We start from the raw sequence: 23924 nt of genomic DNA, 5'->3' as shown, positions 1-23924 counted from the left end.
TCAAGATAGTCGCTCTTGAGAGTTTTTTATTATTATTATTTTTTAAATTGAGATAGTGCGATTTGTGGTAGTTCTGTTACAGAATCTAAAACGTATCTATTACAAGTACTCTACGATGCCAAATTGAGATGTTCTAATGACCCCATGTTGTTTCATAGATTCCCCTCATTTTTAGATTTTTTAAGTATCAAATAGTGTTAAGTCAGGTGTTCAACACATCTTATTTTACACATTTGCAATATTTCATTTTGAATCGCCCAAAACTTTAAACCATGCCTTGTTCCTGTAAAAGACTTTCTGAAGAATTCACTTTAACTCGGGTCATTTATCTAGAAATGTCAATGATTTTCTCTTTCTCAGAAGGTTAAGGTACGGGTATTTTATAAGTCTCAAGGCAACTGGTTACGGGCAGCCAAGTTAGGAGTTCCTTTTCAGCTTCTAAAAAATTTCACAGCACACTTCTGGCATGGAAGGCAGACCTTGATTATTTTTTTTGCGTATAATTGGTCATTTTTTTCGTCCAACCGTCAGAAAAGAATAGAAGAAAGTAATTTGTTGAAAGTTTAGCGGGTACTCTTGCCGCTCCTCTCTATACATTCAATTGAAGGGCTTGGAGGACAAGGCGCATGAGTGCAGTTTTTTTAAAAAATTGAGATGATATGAGTTCTAATAAAACCAGTCTTAAAGCATATTCTCTGTAAAATTCTCTCCCAAATTCCAATTTTCAAGCTCAAAAAGTCAGTTTGAACTTTCTCTCAGCTATTAGGATCTATTTAATTTCGAAACTTCAAACACGTATTTCTCAAAATAGCAAAAACTGGACTTATGTGCCTTGTCCTCCAAGCCCCTACAGTTTCCAAGTCTCCAAGCCCCTACCGACAGTTTCTTCTTTGATCATCAAGGTTAGGGAGGAACTGTTAGGGTCTAGGATGAACGCAATTGATCCTTTTGACTTAGAATCATTCCCTGAGTTTTATTCCACTGCAGCTGTTGCTAGAGACCTTGGACCAGCAGACCAACTATTGAAACCAGTTGAAGCTCTGTCGGCAAGATAAGACAATGCAAAACCCTGTAGTTCTACCATGTACCATAAATATATGGTTGATGTCTTGTTGTGCTTACTCAAACAGTAATAAATCTGCAGCAGTTGCAACATTTAGAAAGTTATACAGATTCCTCAGTATTTGTGTGCATTTCTTGGCGCTGATAGCACTAATTGATTGTGATCATCATTTTCTTATTTTCAGAATTGTTTTGTTAAGTTTTGTGTTGTTTTGTAAATGAGCTTATTATGAAAACTTTATGTACAATTTTAATACAGAGTTGATAACTGAAAAATACTGTTGTTTGGATATTTTATTCTAAAAATATAAACCATCTCTAATATGAAACAAAAAAGCCCCCATTTTATGCTTCTGTTGAAAAAATAGCTGAGTATAAGTAAAATATTTTATTCAAATCCTGTAAGCGTTGGCTCAGAAACAGTTTCATGCAAAACAGGGTGACATGTTCTAACATGAAGTCCCTACCTATGTCCAGTATCGATAAACAAATCACCCTTGAAACAACTCCATGTAGGTATGACTTAATATGTAAAACTAAATAGTTCCCTCCATGTTTAGATAGTGATATCTGTTGAGAAACGAATTTGCTTGCTTGCATCGTTGATTATTAAGTTGAAAGTGGAGGAAATTATGGTATGAACAGTTCTCATATGGATGATATATCGCGGGCTAGAGGAATAATACCGCACAACTGCCAATATGTGCCGAAAATAATAAAAATGAAAATGGCGACCTTTTTTTTCATCCTGTAAAATCGTCAGTTTGCAGATAGGCAGTATTTCGGTATTGTTCCTTCGCCATCAATATGTATCGTACATTTTCTTTTCCGATAGGGCAAGATACTATGTGAAGTGAAGAGATAATATCATTCATTACATGCATTGTACAGGCACCTTCAAGCACTAAGGCCTTGTCTCCACGGGACGTTTTCGTGGGATTTGTCCCAAGTTCAAATCGCAGGAATGAAACTTCTGGGATTTTTCCCAGTTACCGTCTCCATGGGACAGGGCTCATACAGTCCTGCGACTAGTTTGCACGGGAAGATAAATTGGTTAAAGCCGAGTATTTAACCGGGATTAAAATAATAATTGCACTCAATTGACAATTAGACACATTATTTTAACTAAACAAACATTAACAATGTAGTATAATGAATAAAATATCGCACAATTCGTTTTCACTTCTTCTTCTCTCAGTGGGTCCTAGGGGTACGAGTACCATACTTGGTACTGGGAAAAATATTGATTAACTCAATATTTTTCCCAACTTCGTAAGTGGGATTTTTCCCTGGGACAAATCTCGTGAAACGGCTCGTGGAGACAAGGCTGAAAGCATGACTCTAAAACTTGCACAACTGACCAATTTTAGGAAGACACCTAGGTAGGTATGATTAGCTTTCTTTATGAAAAGAACACCCCTTGTACGTTTCAACTTCTGGTAGTCAACTCTTTATTTTTCAGTAGAGAGAAAAAATATCTCTCAAATAAAGCAATCGAACGATAAAAAGATTCTTTACACATAGTGTACATAGACAGTTTTTCCTTACCGGAAAAAAGAAGATGTTAAAAAAATGTGCAACAACTCTTGGATATTACCATTGGCACTGTGGTGTTAAAGTAGCATTCTAGAATGAAGAGTAACATCCTAGGATGTTACTTTAACACCAAAGTGTTGATGACAACATCCAAGAGTTGTCGCACATTTTTTTAACATCTGTATCTGTGGCGTTACTACAGCATTTTTTTTTATTCGGTGTACCTTCTATCATAACAGTCAGCAGGAATTTCTGCTGGTAGGATTTTCTGTGGAAGGCTCTCCACCATTTCTAGAACTCCAAATGTTCCACACAACGGTTATAAGATACAATTTTTATACATATTGAAAGTTAGGATACAGGGTCAAAATTGAACGCTTAAAAACACCCGCTTTTGCTTTGCAATGCCCTGAGAAGCCTTGTGACTGAGAACGACAGGCCTCTGTAAAATAACCTGCTGAGTCGGCTTTTCTCATGTAGAATACTCCGTGAGTTCTTTGGAGCTCGTAACTGGTGAATAAGAGAGTGAATCCTCAAAAACATATGTTTCTCAGCTCAGGAAGCTCTGGCGAGTCTTTAGACCCGGCGCAATCGATTCAACACGTCAAACTACATGGGATAAACCCCTTTTCTTGGAATTTTTTTCCCTGTCCAAAATTGAGAAAAAATTACAGGGCGGGTTACACAAACTATTTTGAGTCAAAATTGACATTCCTCAATTGGGCTGAAATGAAACTAGTTCTCTGTGAAATGAACCGCAAGTAAGATTCTCTGGTCTCAAATACTCAACAAGTTCATCGGAGCTCGTACTGGCGAAGAGTAAGAATCCTATAAAAAGGTCAAAAAGAGTAAAAAAAACCCGTTTCTTGGCTCAGGAAGCTCCCAAAGCGAGAAAAATGGCCAGGGTAAGTTACATTGACTATACGTAAAAGTAATTTAAATTAATGAGAAAAAAACTGTATTCCACAGCGTATAACATTTTAAAAGAGGCGGTAAAAAATATTAAAATAGGTTAAAAACTAGTAAAATAAATTGTAAAACTAAAAACTTATCTTCTACTATGCACAAATCTCTAGTAAAAGAAACAAACTTATCATTTAGATAACAATTGGTACAGGGTTGACAATTAATATCACAGAAAGTTACTGAAAATCTTGATTGGCTAATTTATAAAAATATGACTCTTTGTTTTGGAGTAGTGTTTGCGGAGCATCAAATTCTTTGACACATCCGTCATCCAGCACGAGGACCCTGAAAAAAGGAAAATCAGGCTTAATGATTCATTGTGGATAGTTAAAAATCACCATTACAATGAGAGAAAAATGAGAAGTAAAAAAATAAAATGTGAGAACAAACTTGGATAAAATTTGACTGAAACTCCCAAACCATGTATCTCGCTTGCAGTGTTTAAATATCTCTGCTCCTGTTTTATCTTACAGAGGAGAGCAAATCAGCATCATTCCAAAGTTTGTTCAAAATTCGCTTTTGCACAGAGAAGAAAAATCATGGACATTTTCAATAACTGATATGGAGCAAAAAAAAAAAAAATCGGACAGGAAGTCTGCAATATCGCAAACAGGGATACAAGTCTTGGAAGTTTCATTGTCGGACTGCCATTATCATGCGGCTGTCGCGCACTTTTATCCAAATTGATCTATAGATTGTACATATAAAAAAAATGAGAATGTTTGCATTCAGCTATTTTTCATTTGATCAAATTTTTTTGGCTGAGAAAAAGATTTCTCAACTTGCCAAAATTCGACCCCATTTCAAATGGAATAACATCATGCCAACAGATTTCGTGACTCCACAAGGAGAATAGGCCATCTTTTACCATTTTGTTGGCGTTTATTGACTCGCTCTTAGGTCGCAATAGTAACAAGAAGTAATGTGTCATGAGCAGGCTTGCATTATTATTGTTAACTGAAGTGAATATTTGTACCGCTCTTTCACATGACATCTTAAAATCATGATTTTAATCTTACAGCGGCAACGATGCATTGGATTCAAGGTGGTTGAAATGAAATATGAATCGTCCCATCATATGCATCAGGCCAATGACAACATTTTTTTTACTTCCCGAACTTTAAACACAAACTTTCCAGTCAAAGATGCTTTTTAAGTTCGGAAATGCGTTTCTCGCAAAAAGTTATGTGGTATCGGTATGAGACACTTATTTGCATGCCAATTCCTGAATCATACAACAAAGGTCTTAACATCTTCAATCAATTTTGGCTAAAGCTTCAAAAATCTTCATTATGACACCTTAAGAGTGCGACATTACTCCTTATGTTCTACAACTTCAGAGATATTTGCTCCAATCGTCTTGTAATGAGGAAGAGGTCTCATGCATAAAGATGCTGATAATAAAGATTGAGCAACTCTACTCTAGAGTCTAAGTTAAATCCAAACTGTAAGACATAGTTACCTATCACTGTCCATTATTGTTGCAACGCGATGAGCAATCGTTATCACAGTACTTTGTCTAAATGAAGTCTGAATCGTCCCTTGGATGCAACGATCAGTCTCTTCATCTACGTTTGCAGTTGCTTCGTCAATGCATAAAACCTGACAACACAAAATAGGAAATTATAACTAATGAGGAATGTTCCAGAAAGGAAATCATGAACACATGTGATAACCGTAAGTTTTCATCATAGCCCAAGAAGATTTGGGGAAGGAGCAAGGTGGTATGGGAGTGTAAATTCAAAGATAAGTTGCTTATTGTCAAGCTAGTGCACTTACTTGATGGCCCCAAAAAAAATTTAAACTGAAAAAATAGTCTTGGAACTGACGTGTCTGATGAAGAGATCCAAATGATTACTAAAATAATTGAAATAAACTTTAGTAAAAGGGTCCATGCTGATTTGAGGGGCTTGGAAGACAAATAAGGAAAGTGCAATTTTTGAAAAAATTGAGAGATTAATGATTTTGACTGAAACGAGTCTTAAAACATATTCTGTGAAAAATTCACTGCTGAGATCTTATTTTTAAGCATAAAAAATTGATCAATTACATCGCATCACAAAATTCATTGAGGACGCCCTTGAAAAGGGGGAATACTGTGTGGCGGTTTTTCTTGATGTTGCACAAGCGTTCGATCGTGTCTGGCACGAGCGTCTCATTGGAAAGCTTTTCTCAGTGCTCCCTTGTAACCATGTGGAGCTCCTGTCTTCTTTTCTCACAGGGAGACAATTTCGAGTTCGTTACGAAAACTCAACCTCTGGTTTCAGACCCATTAGAGCAGGAGTTCCTCAGGGTTCTTGCTTGTCCCCCCTTCTTTACTCTCTCTTTACAGCGGATATCCCACAGTCCGGGAGGAGAGGTAAGTTGGGAGTTTACGCCGATGATACTCTCGTGTTGGCTTCGTCTAAGAGCTATAGAGAGGCACGTCATACAACTCAACAACACTTGAATAAAATCAACAAGTGGACTTTGAGAGATAAAACAAAGTTAAATGCCACAAAATCGGTGGAAGTAATTTTTACAAATCGCCCTTATAAACACATTCCACTTTCCCTAGGGAACGATATAATTCCACACGACACAGCTGCCAAATATCTCGGACTTCACCTGGATTCCAGGCTCAGGTGGGGCACCCATATTAAAAAGAAAGTAGCCCAGCTACGTTTAAAGTTCTCTAATATGCAGTGGCTCGTCGGACGAAAGTCACGGTTACCTTTAAATATCAAGTTACTCCTCTACAAGTCAATGTTGAGGCCTGTTTGGAGCTATGGCTGCCAATTGTGGGGTTGTGCAGCCAAAACAAATTTAGATAAGATAGAAGCAATACAAATGAAAATTCTGAGAAGCATAGCTAAAGCTCGTTGGTACGAGAGGAATGTCGATATCCGGGCAGACCTCGACATTGATTCTGTGGAGGACTACATCACCAAGATGTACACCGCATATGAGAGCAGGTTGCATCGGCACCCCAACCCTGAAGCGCTCGCGCTCTTGGAATGGGACCGATGCCTCCGACGATTAAAACGTCGCAAGCCCCATGAGCTTGGAATCCAGGGGTTCTCAAAATTCTCATAATATTAATCATCGTGCCTCTCTACGCTCTTAGGACGTGATCGGAGGTTCTTGGCCTTTGACCGAGGCCGGTCGCCAAAATCCAACAATTAAAACAAAAAGACATTTTTAATTTGAATTAATTGTGCCTTATTAGCTTCTCAATGCATTAGAGATAGTATGTACTTTATAATTTGTAGTATTAGTAGTTAAGTATTAAACTTAATAGTTAAATTAAGCTTTTAAAAGACAAAAATTTTGTCTAAAAGTGTTAAATTGTGCAGTATAATATTATGTGCAAATGAAAAAAAAAAAAAAAAAAAAAAAAAAAAAAAAAAAAACTGCTGAGATCTTATTTTTAAGCATAAAAAATTTAGTTTGAACTTCTTTTTTGCCATAAGGCTCCGTTTAATTTTGAGACTTTAAACATGTAGGTATTTCTTGAGATAGCAAAAACTGCACTAATCCTACTTGTCCTCGAAGCTTCTCATTCACACTCTTTCTGCCAGAACACAGATTTGAAACCCTTAGATGTGGGGTGTTTGGCAGGTGTCAAGTTTTTAACGAATAATTGGTTAATGGACCACTGGACAAGACTCGAATTTAAGTATCCTCATAAATGTTTCCTGACCAAAATTTAACATAGGACTTCATTTGCACAATAAAAATTACTGAAATCAGTCCCTAGCCAAGATATTAACGTTTTTAATTTTCATTAGTTAGAGGAATTTTGAATTCCTGACTCACAAGAAAAACAATAGTCTACTTGAATCATACTGCGCACTACAACGGTTTCTGCAGTCTCCTTAATTGAGTTTTGTTCCTTTTCCACTTTGTGTTGAACAGCTGAGCTGAAGCACCAGGCTTGCGATTGTCATATTTTAATACCATGGAGACTGTTAAGGTAATGTTTAGTGGGCGATTTGACTCGCGTAGCCTTTAGTTTTTTCATGGGCGGGAGGGTTGAACTCGCGCATTGAAAAACGTTAAATATTTAAGAGTTCAGTAATTTTCGCTGCACAAATCGTATTCTGCATGAAAGTTTGGTAAGATGATATGTATTAGAATCCTTAAATTAGCATGTTGTCTAAAAGTCCATCTGGGAGATATTTGACAAAGAAAGAGAATTTACCTTTGCATTATGCAATACTGCTCTTACAAGGCAGAGCAGTTGCTTTTGTCCGGCTGAGAGAGTCACACCATTTTCTCCTAACTCTACAGAAAGTCCACCCAGTCTTTTTACAGTATTATGCAAGCAGCATCTTTGGAGAGCAGTCCATATTTCGGAGTCTTGATGCTCCGTCAAAGGGTCAATATTTTCTCGGATTGAGCCAGAGAAAATGAATGGATTCTGAGGAATGATTGCAAGTTGAGATCTAAAAAAAAGACAAATCAAAATCAAAACAAACAGTATACTACATATTTCATGTGATCAAATTGAAAACATATTCCTCAATGATGGGAGGCCACTACAAATACCCCATTTGCAATTAATTTTACAAGACTTTCAAGAGACTCATTTCACTACACCTTAAAATAATGAGAAAAATGTTTCACGACTGAATTTTTTCTCAGCAAACTGACAGATTAACAACATTATACTTCCATCAGATTTCCAAAGTCTATCTACTTCAATTTAGAAAACCCAGCTTCACCTATGTTTGAACAAAATGAATAACAATACTTACAGAAATATCAGACTTTAGAGAAGACAGTGATTGACATAAGTTTATTGTGCTTTTCAAAAGGGAAAAATCTTGTTCTAAGCTTTAGACAAATGCAATTCTCATATGTATGTGGACAACTAGCTTTTGAGAGAAATAAAGGTGAGTAGAAAAAATGCAAGACTTACCTCAACTGCTTTAAGGAGAGTTTTGCAATATTAACAGCATCAATGACAATCTTTCCACTGGTTAATTCTACCATGCGGAAGAGGGCAACAAATAAGGAACTTTTTCCAGACCCAGTCCGGCCAACAACACCGATCTTTTCAGCTGGTCGAGTCTCAAAGCAAATATCTTTTAAAGATGGCACCAGGTGCTCCCTAAAATAATCAAACCATTCATAGAAGAATCACACACAAGCATTAGACATTAAATTCAAATCATTAAAATTACCATTATCTGTAGTCAAGAGTCGAAGAAATATAACTAACAATTTTGGGAAAATCGAGTACCTCAGTTGTATTCTTGAAATGTTTAGGAAATACGCTTAATGGAGCTGTCATGTCATTTCCTTCGATTTCTCGAATCGGTAAAATTGTAGTACGGCATTTTGTTCCTTGACTAAGAATATGAGCCAACCATTTCATTCAATTCAATTATTACGGTAGCAATTCTATTTTTTTGAAAGTGAGATTTGTAGATTCCCAAAGTAAAATTTTCCATGATCGTTTCTGTTTTTGCCTCATGAAAATCCACAGCTTAACTTTAGATATTATTATCTGCTTCATATATTTTAAATCCTCAAAATCTGGAACTTTATTTTGTGTTCAGTCACCTACAGTGGATCTAGTAGGGATATAAAAAGAAGTTGGAATTGAAGACACCAGAGATTCTTACGAAGATACTGTAAGAACTAAAAAGGTACCTGATGACTGGTGGTCCTCATTATTTGAGAAAAAGGGAAAATAAACAGAAAGTTTAAAGAAACGAAACAACAATGATGAAGTAATAATAAAGTCCCCAATGAATGTGAATGAGGTAAACATTGAAAATGCTGATACATTTGATAGCATGCATTTGACAGAGAGATTAGTCACCACCAGAATAGGACATATGTAAATTAATATGGATAAGGTACCTATATCTCAATTCAGCATGATGAAATCCAACAACTCCTAAACTTGGCCAGCCATATGGGGCAGAGGAGGGATACCTCCATTTTCTCTCGCGTTTAACACTCTTGATGTACTGGGACACTCGTTCAACAGAAATTAGTTCCATTTCAGTCTCCGTAAAAACATTCAGAACATTACTGACAAGGCCAGTCAAAGTTAAAGCAGAAGATATTGCCAGTCCAACCAATCCTAAATTAATTAAAGTGAGATTGATTAGTCCAGGGCACAGCAGCTGTTTGTTTTTTGTTTTCTATTTGCAGTAATAAGGCTGATGCTCATATTTTTTCTAAATCAATTTTGGAAAATGCCAAAAAAATAAGAGGAAAAAGTTAACTCGTTTTTCATTCAACATGTAAAATACCAGCTGAAGGATCGACGAAGTTGTACACAAACAAGTTGTGCTACATTGCATATGTTAGGGGTAAAACAAGATCTACTACAGCAAAATCAGTTTTTCTGAGAGGGACCGGCAGAACTCAGAAAAACTTCAACATCATTAGTCATAAAAATTTTATTGGTCCTGCTATTCAAAACTACATCTGCTATGAAAAAAAAAACCAATAAAAAAACAACAAAACCTGTTTTGACTGCTCTTTCTGGGCAAAACCAAATCTTAAGGTTTCGAGTCTGACAAAAATAAAGACATGAGGAACCTGTGAAAAAATTAGGTATAGAAGATGCTGGGAAGATTGTGTTGAATTTAAATATATTCATGCTAAAAGGAAATATGTTGCACACAAACTCTATGCACATAATTTTTTCCAGCATAAATGCGTCTAATTTAAATAGGTTTGTGATTTTTCGTTGACAGGGATATTTTAAACATGGCGCTAATGGACTTGAGATAATTAGTGACAGGAGGAATGGTACCTGGGTTTGCAGTGTCAAAATGGTGCTGTAATATGGCAATGAATCCAGTTCCAATGATCATTGCAATGCTCATTAACTGTAGTCTAAGCTGAAGCCAGGCAGAAATCGATGCACTGGCAAATTGTGTCTTTTGATTATTTTCCAATTTAAATTCATTTTCTCTTCGGAACCTGGTAAAAAAATTATCGCAAATTTGAGACAGCAGAAATATAGAAATGTATACTATAGGAACTTCAATTGGGTTGATTGCATTAGAGAGAGGGGGTACAACTCGCTTAAATCATCTGAAAATTGAAAAAAAAGGTAGAGATTTCTTTGAAACTTGTGACGGAGCATGAATTTTCGTTTCCAAAATATATATCAGTATCTCTCCGGTCAAAGTCATCAAAGTCACTATTTTTGGCCACAAAAATGTAATCTGGTTCTGTCTTGATGAAAAATGCTCAGTATGTGATGACCCCAACTAACAAGCACCAACAACTCATTGTGTTCCCATTGTGTTGAGACTATTTTTTTACAGGAAAGCGATAAATTATAGATTCTTCATCCGGATGGATTAAAAGGTTCATTTTGTGATGTGCCCAGTCCTTAATAACAACTCATTATGAAGCTATATTGTTAGACCATTTCCTGTGGCGAAACTGTAGACCTCCAAATTTTTCTAACGGAGGGATTAAATATTTTTTTCTTGGGCTCATATTTAGATACTACAGAAAGGGCCATGGATAAAATTAGGCTTTATCTTAAGAAATGGATGACTCACCGTGGTAGAGCTCTGAATGCTCTTATAGTAGATAGTCCTGCTAATGTTTCACTAAAATGACTATAAACTGGGGACAAAGTTGTAGTAGATAGTCGTTTCAGTTCTCTTGATGCTAAGCGATAACTATTCTGCAGCCATAGGTATATAGGAATAAGCGGGGCTAGGATCAAACACAGCCATGGTAAACTGTACACAGTTAGAGTTAAGGCACCTGAAGAATAACAGAACACTTGATTACTGGGGCTCCTTTGTAAAAAGTGAACGTGTATCCCTCAATTATATGACTGGATGGGGCTTTGGCCATTATGTTAAGCTTGCTGAGTTGCTACGTTTTGCAAGGTTATTACTGAGTCCATTATCGATTTCCTTTCTATTTTTTATCACATACATGCATAAGTAGCTGATACAAATTTTGAGTAGCGCAAACATACACACTAAGATAGAGGAGAAATTTTTAAACAAGGCTGGAGACGAAATAACATAAAAGCGTATAATTTACGAATACATGCCTTTGCGCTGATTAGAAATCAGCAGGCAAAGTTTTTTGTTTGGTTCAGCAAATAAAAAACTTGACTGACAAGGCTGCTCGCATAAATTTAATAGCTGTTCATTCACGCTCTTGTCATTTCTCGAAATGGAGTTGTGCCCCCTGGAATCCTAGATATCCAGTTGCTCGCTACGAGAGTAACAATTAGCTTGCTCCACAAGGCCATTTTTTAAGCAGTTGGACGATTGAACATTATATTTTGGTGAATCTTAAGATAAAATGGTACCATCACATGCGCTTGTGACACAAGCATACCATAGTTTGTACATTTATAAACACATGGAGATGTGACATTGAGAGGGATTGATCTTTCCTTAAAAACGCATTTAAATCAGACATTGATCTCATCTGGTGGCAGGAAGTCACAACTGTGGATCTCCTTCTGCAAATTGACTCACTGTAATAGCAAAAGCACACCTTCACTTCTCAGATTAGCGGTGACCGGACAGTCTAAAGATTTGCTTAACAATATTATAGTTAGGGCTCCAAATCTTCAAGGGTCTCCTTGTATTATTTCCTTATAGTTTTATAGCATATAGACTCTAAATTATTATCATTATTTTTTTTTAATTCATTCTGACTACGTGCATAATAATATCCTTTTTTTTGGATATTCATGTAAAAAAGATTATTATTTATTCTTTGCCGATTTTTGATCAAATAAAAAATTGAGGTGGGAAAAGAAGGGAGTCCAGGGGTGCCTAACATGTACCTGACAATGAGGGGAGGAAGGGTCAAGTTCAATCTGACGTTAGGCTAGAATTAGTGCAAGGCACCCCTGTTTCAGGAAATTTCGATCGAAAATGACAAGAAACATACTCTTTAAAAGTACTCCTGTGGGAACATTCATTGTAACCATTTTGAGAACAAAACTATTTTTACCTAATAACAGCAAAAGAGACTCACCTAGAAGAGAAAATGTTGCTGCCAAAAATATATTCAAAATAAAAGGCAATGAATCATCAATTGTATACACATCTGAGGAAAATCTATTAAGAATCCTGCCGAGAGGATTGAGATCAAAAAATTCCGTTCTGGCCTGAAATTGAAACAAAGCACATTCAAATATAATTAAAGTGTAAAATTAATTTGTAGTAATCATTGTGTACAGACATATGTTGACTTATGTACGGTTACTAAGCGTATTTTTGTTTCAATTAAAAACAGTTACATCTCTCATCTGATTAACTAGCGATATGACATTTTTATATTCTTGAAGTTCCATTTTTCACCAGAGCTCAATTAAGATCAGCAAAAAAATTGGTCTTCTCATAAACCGGTAAAAGTGCCAAGCCACCACTCTAAATTGAAATTAGGATATAAGGATCAAAATAAACCCAACAATTTTGGTTCCAAACATCTACTATGATTATAAAATAGGATGATTTCCGGGAAATCCACTACTGATACAGGAGGCGGGAACATGGCGACAGGAGATAGTTTGGAAATGACTTTTCTCATGAGCTTCTTGGCCTATTTTCAAAACTTTGGAAATTTTCTAAAGCTGAAAGAATGCCTGACTCTTGCCTTTGTACCGATTTGGTTTTGAAAGCAACTTCCTTTTGTTTGGGAGATATAAAATGAGGAGATTTATTTCTGGATGACACTCCTAATAGCAAAACGTGTAATGAAGTTATAATACGAATAATAGTTAAAATACCTTCATGATAGTAGAAAATAGCTCAGCATGGATTTTGGAAGCTGCTTTTACCCCACCATAGGCAAAAGAAAAAGCGCGTAACAGGGCAATGATGCAATTGGCACCGCAGAGAGACACATAAACAGTTAAATAATAAGAGAATCTATGCTTGGCCTCCAAGATCAAATACTCAACTGTAAAAGGAGAAAAAATAAGTTAAAAATTGCTTAAAAAGGTATAACATAGCAGGGACCAGAAGAGCCACTCAATCAAGAGCACACTCGTAAGCCCTTCAGTGCAATGATGAGTGCTGTGAAATAATGACCTTTGTCTAATTTACTTTTTGAAGGCATATTTTTTTTTTTTGGTGATTGGACACACGAAATCGTTTGGTCATCAATTTAAGCTTCAGTTTTAGGGAATCATTGAGATACTAGACAGAGATTAAAGTGTGACACTTTGCCCTGTAGAAGTCTTTAACAGTGATTTGATTCAAAGTTCTGTTCTTGTTTGAAAAGTGCATAATATGAATAAATGAATAAATCTAACCTATTATGTATGTGACCAGATCTGTGAAATGAAACTTTATCTTTCAAAAAGTTTCATTTGAGTTATTGGTAACATTGCATAGAGTAAGAAAATCTGGAAATTTTGGTGCAAGTTTGACCTAAAAAACCCAAGAGTAGAGGGAGGTATAGCGTCTTGAAGTTCTAAGACAAAAATGATCAAATTTAAGGTTAATTTTTGATTAAAAATTCTGATACACACACAGAAAGGAAGAAACAAGTGCCCTTTGTTACGAGGGAACTACTTATTCATTTTCCTTAAACTTACTCAGTTTCTTTGATACGAGGGCTGTCCCAAAAGAAACCGGACTTTTGTCATAGAAGACGAACCAAGCGTTGTAATGAAGTTTTCTTGGGCTTGTTTCAAAGCTAATAAGCTACTGAAGATGCTTGTTTTTACAGAATGCAAAAATTCGTATTGGTAAGGAAACTACACGCTTTGGAATGAAGGAAAGTCAAACTCGAGTTGCGATTTTTGTCTTTATTTCAAGAAAAATTTAGATACAACTTAAGAAAAACCTAGGTTTTAAGTTAAAAATTTGTTGCTCTCTTATTCAAATGCTTAAAAGCTTACCAAGTCATAACCTATCCCCTTCAAAATACTTGCCAGCTTTGTCGATGCATTTTTTTCCACCGTTTCTTCAACTGGGAGAAACACTGTTGGAAATCCTCAGGCTTGAATGATCGCAATTCCTTCAAGGTGACCTGACCTGGCTCCGTGTGATTTTTTCTTATTTCCACGACTTAAATTTACCTTGAAAGATCGACGTTTTCAAACCATTCCGGAAATCCAAGAGAACACCCTGTAGGAATTGCGATCAATCAAATCTGAGGATTTCCAACGGTGTTTCTCCCAATTGAAGAAACGGTGGCAAAAATGCATCGACAAAGCTGGCAAGTATTTTGAAGGGGATAGGTGATGACTTGGTAAGCTGCTTAAAATGTTAATTTCCTTATTTTTAAGCATTTGAATAAGAGAGCAACGAAGTTTTTAACTTAAAACCTGGGTTTTTTTAAAGTTGTATCTAAATTTGTCTAGAGATGAAGACAAAAATCGCAACTCGAGTTTGACTTTCCTTTATTCCAAAGCGTGTAGTTTCCTTACCAATACGAATTTTTGCATTCTGTAAAAACAAGCATCTTTAGTAGCTTATCAGCTTTCAAACAAGCCCAAGAAAACTTCATTACGAAGCTCGGTTCGCCCTCTATGACAAAAGTCCGGTTTCTTTTGGGACAGCCCTCGTACTTCCTTCCTTAATAATTTATTTGTACTTACGATTAAAATAATTGTCAGCATCATTGCCAGAATACTCCTCTGATGAAATGTATTCAGTAGACATTTGATCATAACTTGCATTTACAACTGAGGTATTTCCTTCATTTGTCACCCAATATGCAAGCCAGAAATCAGTGCTGTTACGTAGAACCTGATACAAGAAATTATTGTCAAATGTACTGATAAAAACAAAAACTGTTCATGTAAACTTTTAATTGAAAACACTTCTTAAAGGAGAGAAAAAGAGGAAAAAGGAACGACATGAATTTTATTTATTTATTTTTTTTTTTTTTGCATGTTTTTCAAACAGCATGCAAGTTTGGCAGCATTCGTAGTATTCTTAAAAAATAATTTATGCAGCGTTTACAATAACCTGCGGTTTTCTCTGTGCCTTCAACCTAACCCTACCTTTAGAACCACAACAAGCCAGAGTCTACAACGGCTTTTCTGCCAGGTTTCTCTCACTATTTGGAGCAGCAAAGAGGGACATAGCAATCTTTCATCACTTCACACCATTTTCCTAGTACGCTAATGTGCTATTCATTTTTTTTAACAAAATACGAAGTTTTACTCTATTATGACAGGAAAAATATTTTCCTCTTCAAAAAGGAAAGGAAAGATATTCAAAACTCAAAGGTTTAGAATATAGGTATAGAATATATCTGATTGATACTTAAGAATGAGAATATTTAAAAGTATTTTTACTCAAAAGTAGTCAAAAGCCTCATACAAATAGAAGAACTTCAAAAAAAGCGCCACAAACCTGTTAAAGTCAGATTAGCAAGACTTAGGCAGGAGGCACTTTACTGGACATAACTTACTAACGACTCAATTATTATCTATCCTTAAGTTAATTATGAATTAATTCTAAAAAACAATATCTGTGGTGGCCGTACAGAGCTTTAACGTCAGATTTCGAGCAACGAACAATGCAAAATGATAAAATGCAAAACGACTTAATTTCTTTTAAAACTTCCTTGATTTTTCTTCTCTATAAGCAGAATATTCTGTTGAGACTTCTAGCTATACAGTTGACTTGTCGTTCTGCGAAAAAATAAAATAGGAGCAGAGATTTTGAAACACCGCAATGGAGATACATGGTTTCGCACTTTAGCCATCAATATGATTCCTTGATTTAGAACTGATCCATCATCATTGTTTATTCTGATTCGTGTATAAAAGGAAGAATTTTAAGATATAGGCAAGATAACTATAAGAAGGCTGCTTACCTGCATGCATAGTATGGAGAGGAGAATCAGCAGAGCCAATGTATGACCTATGGCTTTCCAGTACCTAGCATAGACAGAAAATGCAAGACCACCAATCTCAGACACTTCACCTTCCAAGTGTTCTGGTGGTAATTGGACTCGCTTGATGACATCTTTATGCTCTCTACTGGAACTTGAGGCATCGGAGGGATCTCTAAAACTACTTGAAGATAGCAAGTGCTCCTCATAATCAGGTAGAACCTCAGATGGTTTACCTGGAGAAAAAGAAAAAAAGTGGCTGCGATATAATGAAGAATTTATCAAAAATACATCAGTCTCAGTTTCAATAATCAATTTCACCTCAATCAGCAATTTAGTTTACATGTAAGAGGAAACAAGCTGAAAGACTTACAGTTGTGCATTGGCTGGCATTTGTGAGATCAAGTGAAGAAATTGCCCTGAGTTCAATGTGGAGAAAATAAAACGTGACCTCAAATTAAGGAGTTAAGAACACGTGAGACACACAAGGATAGAATCGATTGTGGTGGAATACTTTTGGAACAAAAAAATGATATGGATTTTGCCCCTGCACTGCAAAGTCGATACGGAAAGTCTACCGCTAGTCACAGGACAGGTAACCGTGAGAAGCGATAGCCAGGATGCTCCTGAGTCTTCCTGAACCGTTGTCATCGATATCTGATAAGCAAACTGCACAGATGATAACATACTTCTGAGTGCAGTTGCAGTCTACAGTCTGAATTATAATATCATCATGGATTTGACTGCGTTGACAGACCAAAGCAGAGACATAAAATTTCTCGTCAAGTGCGAGGAAAATGCTCAAAAAATACTTCAGCTCGTTTTCATGGAGGAGAACGTATGACAAAATGCTCTCTTTGCATCTCCGTCAAGACATTCCGCACACTTTTCAAAACTGCAAACCTTCACTTCAAATTATGTATACTGTCTCAGCACTATTAAGTGCTTCATTAACTGTCTTGAACTCTCATTCGACAACGCATCAACACAATTACTCATTTACTCAAATATTCATTTTTTGGCACTCATAAGGGGCGCCTCTCTCGTATCATCAATGACACTTTCCTGACAACATGAGCCATTGTATTCACTTATGCATTGTGGTATCTTGGATAGAATCATTACCATATTACCATATGCTACCTTCAGCATATCAACAAATTCCAAGGCTAATTTCCCCTGCTTAACAAGAAATTTGATGTTCATACATTGATCTCTTAACGCAGTTGAATCCATGATTACACTTTTCAAACTGATGGTGTGCTTAAAGAGGAAAAACATAAAAAAGGACTGACATGCTGGGAAGAAATTTATATACATAGGAACAGGTTTAGTCAAGAATCCAACACACATAGTACATTCACGGAAAAAAATTAAATTGCTGATTCAACAATTCAATTGCTAAAAACAGTGAGTGCAATGTTTCAATGTAGATTTTACAACGAAAAAATGCTACTTTAACCACCCCCGTGGTTAAATTAGTTTACAATGTGGTTAGAGTAGCATTTTTTTGTTGTAAAGTCTACGTTGAAACATTGCACTCACTGTTTTAGCAATTGAATTGTTGAATCAGCAATTTACTTTTTTCCGTGTTATTCAAAGCACTTGACAACAGCAAAAACAGCAGAAAAGGAAAAGTTGAAGACATGGAATCAGTCGCGTGAACCTGATGATGACTGGAGGGCCAAAACGTGTCCTCGTAGTTTTTTCACTTTTTAATTCTAGTATGTAATGGGTACTATTAGGTAAGCAATCATAATTATGACTGAAATTGAAAATACAACTAACTCTTTTACGGTTTAACAAGGATGGAGGATACTCTGCATATGTTGATGATAACGCATATTTTGATGCCAATTACAGCCAGGTAAGGGTGAAATTAATTTCTATGAGAGAGAGATGGAAAATTGAAGATGGATGTGAGATCCATTGGTTACAAACATTTTTGGAAGCAAATAAATCTCCCTTTTGACAAAGTCTACTCAATGGCAAAAATAACTTTATGACATCAATCAACAACTAAGTATGTAACTGAATTCATGATGAGACCAGTATCATTTCATCGAAAATATCATTGAAGAGATTGCTACCATTATGATTTACGAGTTCAACTACAAATGGACTGCATTTTGCAAATTGGAACTATAAATTATGGCTCATCTGAAAAAACACTTATGTGCATAGGAAAACTAATGGCACATACGTTGTTTTTAAACCGGGCCAGAATTTATAGTTCCAAAATGCAAAATGCAGTCCAAATGTTCTGTGCCTATATGATATTCATTGGAATCCCCTTGGCAGTCCCCCAGAGGGATTTCTCACTTCACCATAATCATTTGTTTTTCATAGACACATCAGTAAAATCACTCTTGGTCTTCCAGGCCAACATTATTTGCCTCATATTGTCAACACTGTTTGTTGCTCAGTTTTTTTCGGGTGGTTGCGATGCAAAGTCTGTTGTCAGGACATTCAATTCTGAGGTGCAAGTCCACTCCTGAAAGAACTTCTCATTGCAAAAAAAGAGAGCTTCAGCATTCCAAGTATTTTATTAGCAAAAATGTGTTCAAAACTCTGTGTAGTCAAAGCAAATTGGGTGGTGAGCAAGTCGCATCTTTTCTGGCTCAGAGAAACACAATCTAGAGAACAAGGATAAATGTGTGCCGTTTAGCATGACAGCTCTCACTTACTCTTACACAGTTAGAATTCCCCATGTTTTGTGTTTCCTTAACACATTCCTCTGCACATCCAAACAAATAGAAATCACAAAAAAATAACGAAGAGGTATAACAAGATCTTGAAGATACTTTGGATAGGTATTTTTCCATTTCATTTTGGGCTAATTTTAATCTTTGGAAAACTTGAATGGGTAAGATTTTATATTTTATCTACTTTAATAAAACTAATTCCACTGATTTTGTTGTATCACATTTTTTCTATTTCAAGATTTTTCTTCATTATGGTTCGTTCAACAGTTTTTGGTGGTCTAATGGGGCTAAATAATTGTGTTATTCAAAAAATAATAGGTTACTCTTCTATAGTTAATATTTGTTTAATTATTTACAAATTAAGAATCAGATTAAACTTACTTTTTTTTTAAAAAAAAAAAATTTACAAATGTATACTTTGATGATTAATTAATCGATTGAATAAATACAGTGTTTTTTATATTAATCAATTTAAACTTAGCCAGATAATTTTGCTTAAAAAGTTAATAGTACTATGTAGTTATCTTGACATTTGTGGGGCTAATTTAGAGGAGGCATAAAGGATTTTTTAGTTATGGGTGATCCGTAAAATTTAAGACCAAAGCAATGCATCACTCATCATTTTTAATCACTTTGAAATTTTGATTAGGTAGAATAGTTGCTTTCACGATGAATCAGTGGATATTTCATAATGGGAAGGGGAAAAAATAGGCAGCAGAACTTGTTAGAGGTACAGCCAAATTGACACTTGTTTACATTCTACTTGCAAGCGATTGCGATGCAATCGTCCAACAGCGATTGAGGATTAACCGCGGCCCAATCATGAGCATAGTCAATCCTCGATCTCTTTTGGATGACTGCATCACGGTCACTTGGAAATAAAATGTTAACAAGGGCTAACTTAGATGACAACACCTCCAACTTACTAAATTTCCACTAAGAGGGAGTAAACTGTGTTGCTGCATGTTAATTACTTGAGTTTAAAGCTTGGAAATCATAATTTTTTGTCTCCTACCCGGATTAAGTGAATTAGACTTCAATAGATTTTTTCCCCTCCATTAATTTTGTTTTTCCCACGAGAGAAAACTGCAATAAATTTCATAGATACAATAAATTTTGTTTCAGTATGGAGTGATAAGTTGCCAAAATTACCTTCTTTTTCGATTCTCCCATTTTTCAAAAATATTATACGATCAGCAGATAGTAAATATTGTGTTTGATGAGTGACTAGAATTCGTGTTTTATTCTTGAGCAGTCCATTAATGACATGTTGATAAATGTGTAATGCAACATGATTGTCAACAGCAGATAGAACATCATCTAGGAGGTACAACAGCTTGTCCTAAAATTAGAGATAGAGCATTAGAGGCACAAAGCTTTTTACATAAAATAATTATTAATATGTGTATGTCTATGTAATTCAGAAACTGATTACAAAGAACTTCAAAATTTACTGTCACATTATCTGCCACGGTGTTCTGGGTGCATATTCCCTTCAACACCACAGGATTTTTCATCCTCCCCTCAAAAAACAAAAATTCAGAGGTGCATCCTTCCACTTGAGCCATATCCGTCGTGAACCATAAGCTTATACACATACATGGATGCACTGACCGTATGCCTCACAGAAATGTTCATGAGAGAGACTGCACTCTCGTCCAAACAACACGCGTGGCACTTTTAGAATCTTTTTGATGCTGCCCAATAAAACCCACATAAAAAAACAACAACAACAAAAAACAGTAACCTGGTATATGGCTCGAGCAAGCGACACTCTGGCTTTTTGACCACCACTCAACATGAAACCACCTTCACCGACATTTGCTTCATCCCCTCCAGGTAAAACTTCCAGATCTTCATCCAGTGCACAGGCAGAAATTACAGCTCTGAAAGTAAGTTCAAATCGTTTCAAAATACAAATTATTGAAACCTCTAGTAGGAAATATAGTTTCTTGATTAACATACAGAATAATGAATAATTCTTAGATAAATGCCACATTTTTACTTTTTTTTTGTTTTTTTTTTGTTTTTTTGTTTTTTGTTTTGTTTTTTTCAAAAATTATTAAATTAGGAAAAAATCAGACGATTCTTTCGTCAGTTTGGTGGTTGATTTTGTATTTACTGGAGTGTAGAATTAGTTACACACAAGTCAGAATAAATAGAACAATATTGAAATCAAAGAATGTAAAAACATCTATGAAAATTAGCAAATACTCACTTGTATCGTGTCTGATCGAAAGCTTTTCCAAATAAAATATTTTCTCGGATTGTGCCATTTTGAAGCCAAGGAGACTGAGTTACAACAGCGATACCTGAAAATAAAAACAAGTTTTTAAAGGAATCACAAGAAAATGAAAATTTCGGGTGAAGACAAATGGCAACCTCTTTCAACATATCATTAAGATCTTTCAAGATTAATTAATCCTCAATACTTTCATACAAATTGAATTCTGGATGATTTATTTCCAAAATGTTTACTCTGATAGATGGGTACTTTTATGAACAGCGGATGTACTGTGAAGAATAATTATACAACTTGAAAAGGGAGTAAAAAATACTACATTGTCCGGGATTCCTATGATTGAGAAGTAGCAAATAAAAGATATTAAAAGAAAAAAATACTTGTTTTACAAATTTTGAAGTATTGGGAGGTATTGTAAATTAAAAATATTAAAATAAACTCTTGCTGTAATGTAGTCTGCTACAACAAAAATCTCATTATAGCAAAAATAACCATCTGTTTCACTGCATAATATTACAAGAGTTATAATTTTCTAGTTTTTTATACAAGAATCAACATTTTGCTTGCATTATTTTACCGGAGTATATATGAGCCTGCGTTACGTTGCATTACAAGAAAGGGAGGAGGGTCAGTGCTAACATTACAAAACACACAAAATCTAGTTGCACAATTTTCATAAGAATGCATGTATCATCCTTATTTCCTCAATGTTATTTGTCACATATCATTGTTAATACTTCAAAGTATATCCAACTATATAATCTACAGTTTCCTGCTATTTTTTTAATCATCAGAAGGGGGGGGGGGGATTGGTAAAGCGTTACATAATTATCAAGAGATGTTTCGGGTTGGGTTACAAAGAGATGGCGTGTTACAAGGGAGGAGGGGGTTCAGAAATGCCAAAAAAATGCGATATGCAATTTATAAGCGCTCTCTAACTAGGATTTTTACCTCAATCAGATTGTTATCTTGCTTCACTAAAGAAATCGGCCATTCCTGAAAAAAATTTTATAGCAGATCGTAGGGATGCAAGCTTTGTAAATAAGAGTTTATGCACTATCCATAAATCTTATAGTAATAGAAGAATACTTGACAAACCATTTTCTAGCTCCGAAGTTGCCACTATACCAGTGTGTTTCTCCAGTTCAGCCAGAATTGCGAATAATAAGGAAGATTTTCCAGATCCTACTTGCCCTGCCACTCCAATGAACTGACCCTGATACAAACAAAGAGGAGGAATCAAGTTCACATATGAATGGAGATTTAAGAACCACTGCTACTTATTTTTTCAGAAAAGGTATAAGGTAGCTTCAAAGAGCTGAATGTTCAAAAACCGATTTAAAAATTTACAAACTCACTGCTTTCTTCCATTCTTTTCATCAGAAAAGCTTCAAAAAACCTCATACTTCTCGTTAAAGTTTCAAAATGTATTCTATAGCCTCACTTACCTATCTAAGCAAAACTCACACCAGTTTAAATAGAGGAAACAGGAAGGCAGTGGACAAGTGTCACTGACAATTAGGATTCCATGTCACAGGAAAATTTTACATTCAAAGTGTTGAAAAGCATAAATCGAAGATTTCGGAATAAAATTCCTGTGCAGTCAAAGGACAAATTCATTTTTGACCAGACTTTCATTAAAAAAATTACTTTATCCAATTGACTGTCATCGGTTTTTTTTACTGTAATTCTGGCCAAGTTCCACGCATGTCTGCCCATAATAATGAAGCATTCAGAATTTTATTTTCTGGGGAAAATTTGACGAAAACCCGTACGGAGAGATAATCCTCACCTTTTTTGCACTTATATTGATATTTTCCAGTCTAAAATGTTTACTTCCCCAAGAAAAACAACCATCTTCGATAATCAGAGTGCCTGAATTCATTCCGGTGACGCAGTTGTAAAAATTTCCATAATCTAAATCCGGCATCTGTAATTAAAATAAAAATAAAAATAAAAGAAAATATGTAGGAAAATCTTGTAGGAAAGTGCTTTAATTTCTGAGCAGTGTCCTAGTTACTTGAGCTGGTGAGGTCCACTCTCTCAGAGTCTTCTGGAGACTAGTTGCTGAGGTTGGAAGAAAATAAAGAAAGAAAGAAAATATCTAAAAGAAAAAATAAAAATAAAAAAAAGTAGAAAGAAAGTAAACTAGAACTATTAAAATTAAATTTGGTGTTCACTGCACCAAAATAAAAACAGGTGTTTCCCATCGTTCGAATTTCTGAATTTACAAGAATATTGACGCTGTAAATGGCGTCACGGTGTAAAAAAATAGGAAATGGCGACCGCATTTTATTGTTTCCACATGACCAAACGTATATTCTTGTCATTATTAATATCATTTTTCTGACTCTAGTCATTATAAGGCACAAAATGACACACGGTTATTTTATGAGCATGTCCCAAAGCATTCACTATTTTTGCAACCAATGATAACTCTAAAGGTATCCCTAAAAATCAGAATAGTTTCACTTAACTGATTCTGTAAATTTAAGAAACAGCTATCATCATTCTTGCCTTCTGCACTACCACTTAACAATTTTGACAATTTTGTGATCACAACAGATCTTGTAACTTTTAAGACTTAAATTTGTTAAATGTTGAAATTCTTACGA

The 23924-nt window shown here is 35.4% G+C and overlaps 1 protein-coding gene across 1 annotated transcript in view; it reads right to left on the bottom strand.

Moving 5' to 3' along the window:
- Window positions 1-1435: 1435 nt before the first annotated feature.
- The window catches only part of LOC109034150 (ATP-binding cassette sub-family C member 10), a 31935-nt gene continuing 9446 nt past the window's right edge, over window positions 1436-23924 (bottom strand). Inside the window, exons 10-25 of the mRNA XM_019047147.2 lie at window positions 23102-23239; window positions 22408-22525; window positions 21286-21379; window positions 20815-20953; window positions 20220-20409; window positions 16345-16598; window positions 15116-15266; window positions 13295-13467; window positions 12541-12673; window positions 11088-11298; window positions 10325-10494; window positions 9418-9643; window positions 8468-8659; window positions 7748-7991; window positions 5027-5166; window positions 1436-3849 (exon numbers count right to left, since the gene is read on the bottom strand). Of these exons, the coding sequence (XP_018902692.2) occupies window positions 3741-3849; window positions 5027-5166; window positions 7748-7991; window positions 8468-8659; window positions 9418-9643; window positions 10325-10494; window positions 11088-11298; window positions 12541-12673; window positions 13295-13467; window positions 15116-15266; window positions 16345-16598; window positions 20220-20409; window positions 20815-20953; window positions 21286-21379; window positions 22408-22525; window positions 23102-23239 (2682 nt within the window). The 3' untranslated portion in view covers window positions 1436-3740. The remainder of the gene's footprint in view (window positions 3850-5026; window positions 5167-7747; window positions 7992-8467; window positions 8660-9417; window positions 9644-10324; window positions 10495-11087; window positions 11299-12540; window positions 12674-13294; window positions 13468-15115; window positions 15267-16344; window positions 16599-20219; window positions 20410-20814; window positions 20954-21285; window positions 21380-22407; window positions 22526-23101; window positions 23240-23924) is intronic.

This window comes from Bemisia tabaci, chromosome 3 (genome assembly GCF_918797505.1).
Source record: "Bemisia tabaci chromosome 3, PGI_BMITA_v3".
Classification (NCBI taxonomy): domain Eukaryota; kingdom Metazoa; phylum Arthropoda; class Insecta; order Hemiptera; family Aleyrodidae; genus Bemisia; species Bemisia tabaci.
Note: the sequence above shows the minus strand (reverse complement) of the source record. Positions and strands in the feature narration are given on the sequence as shown.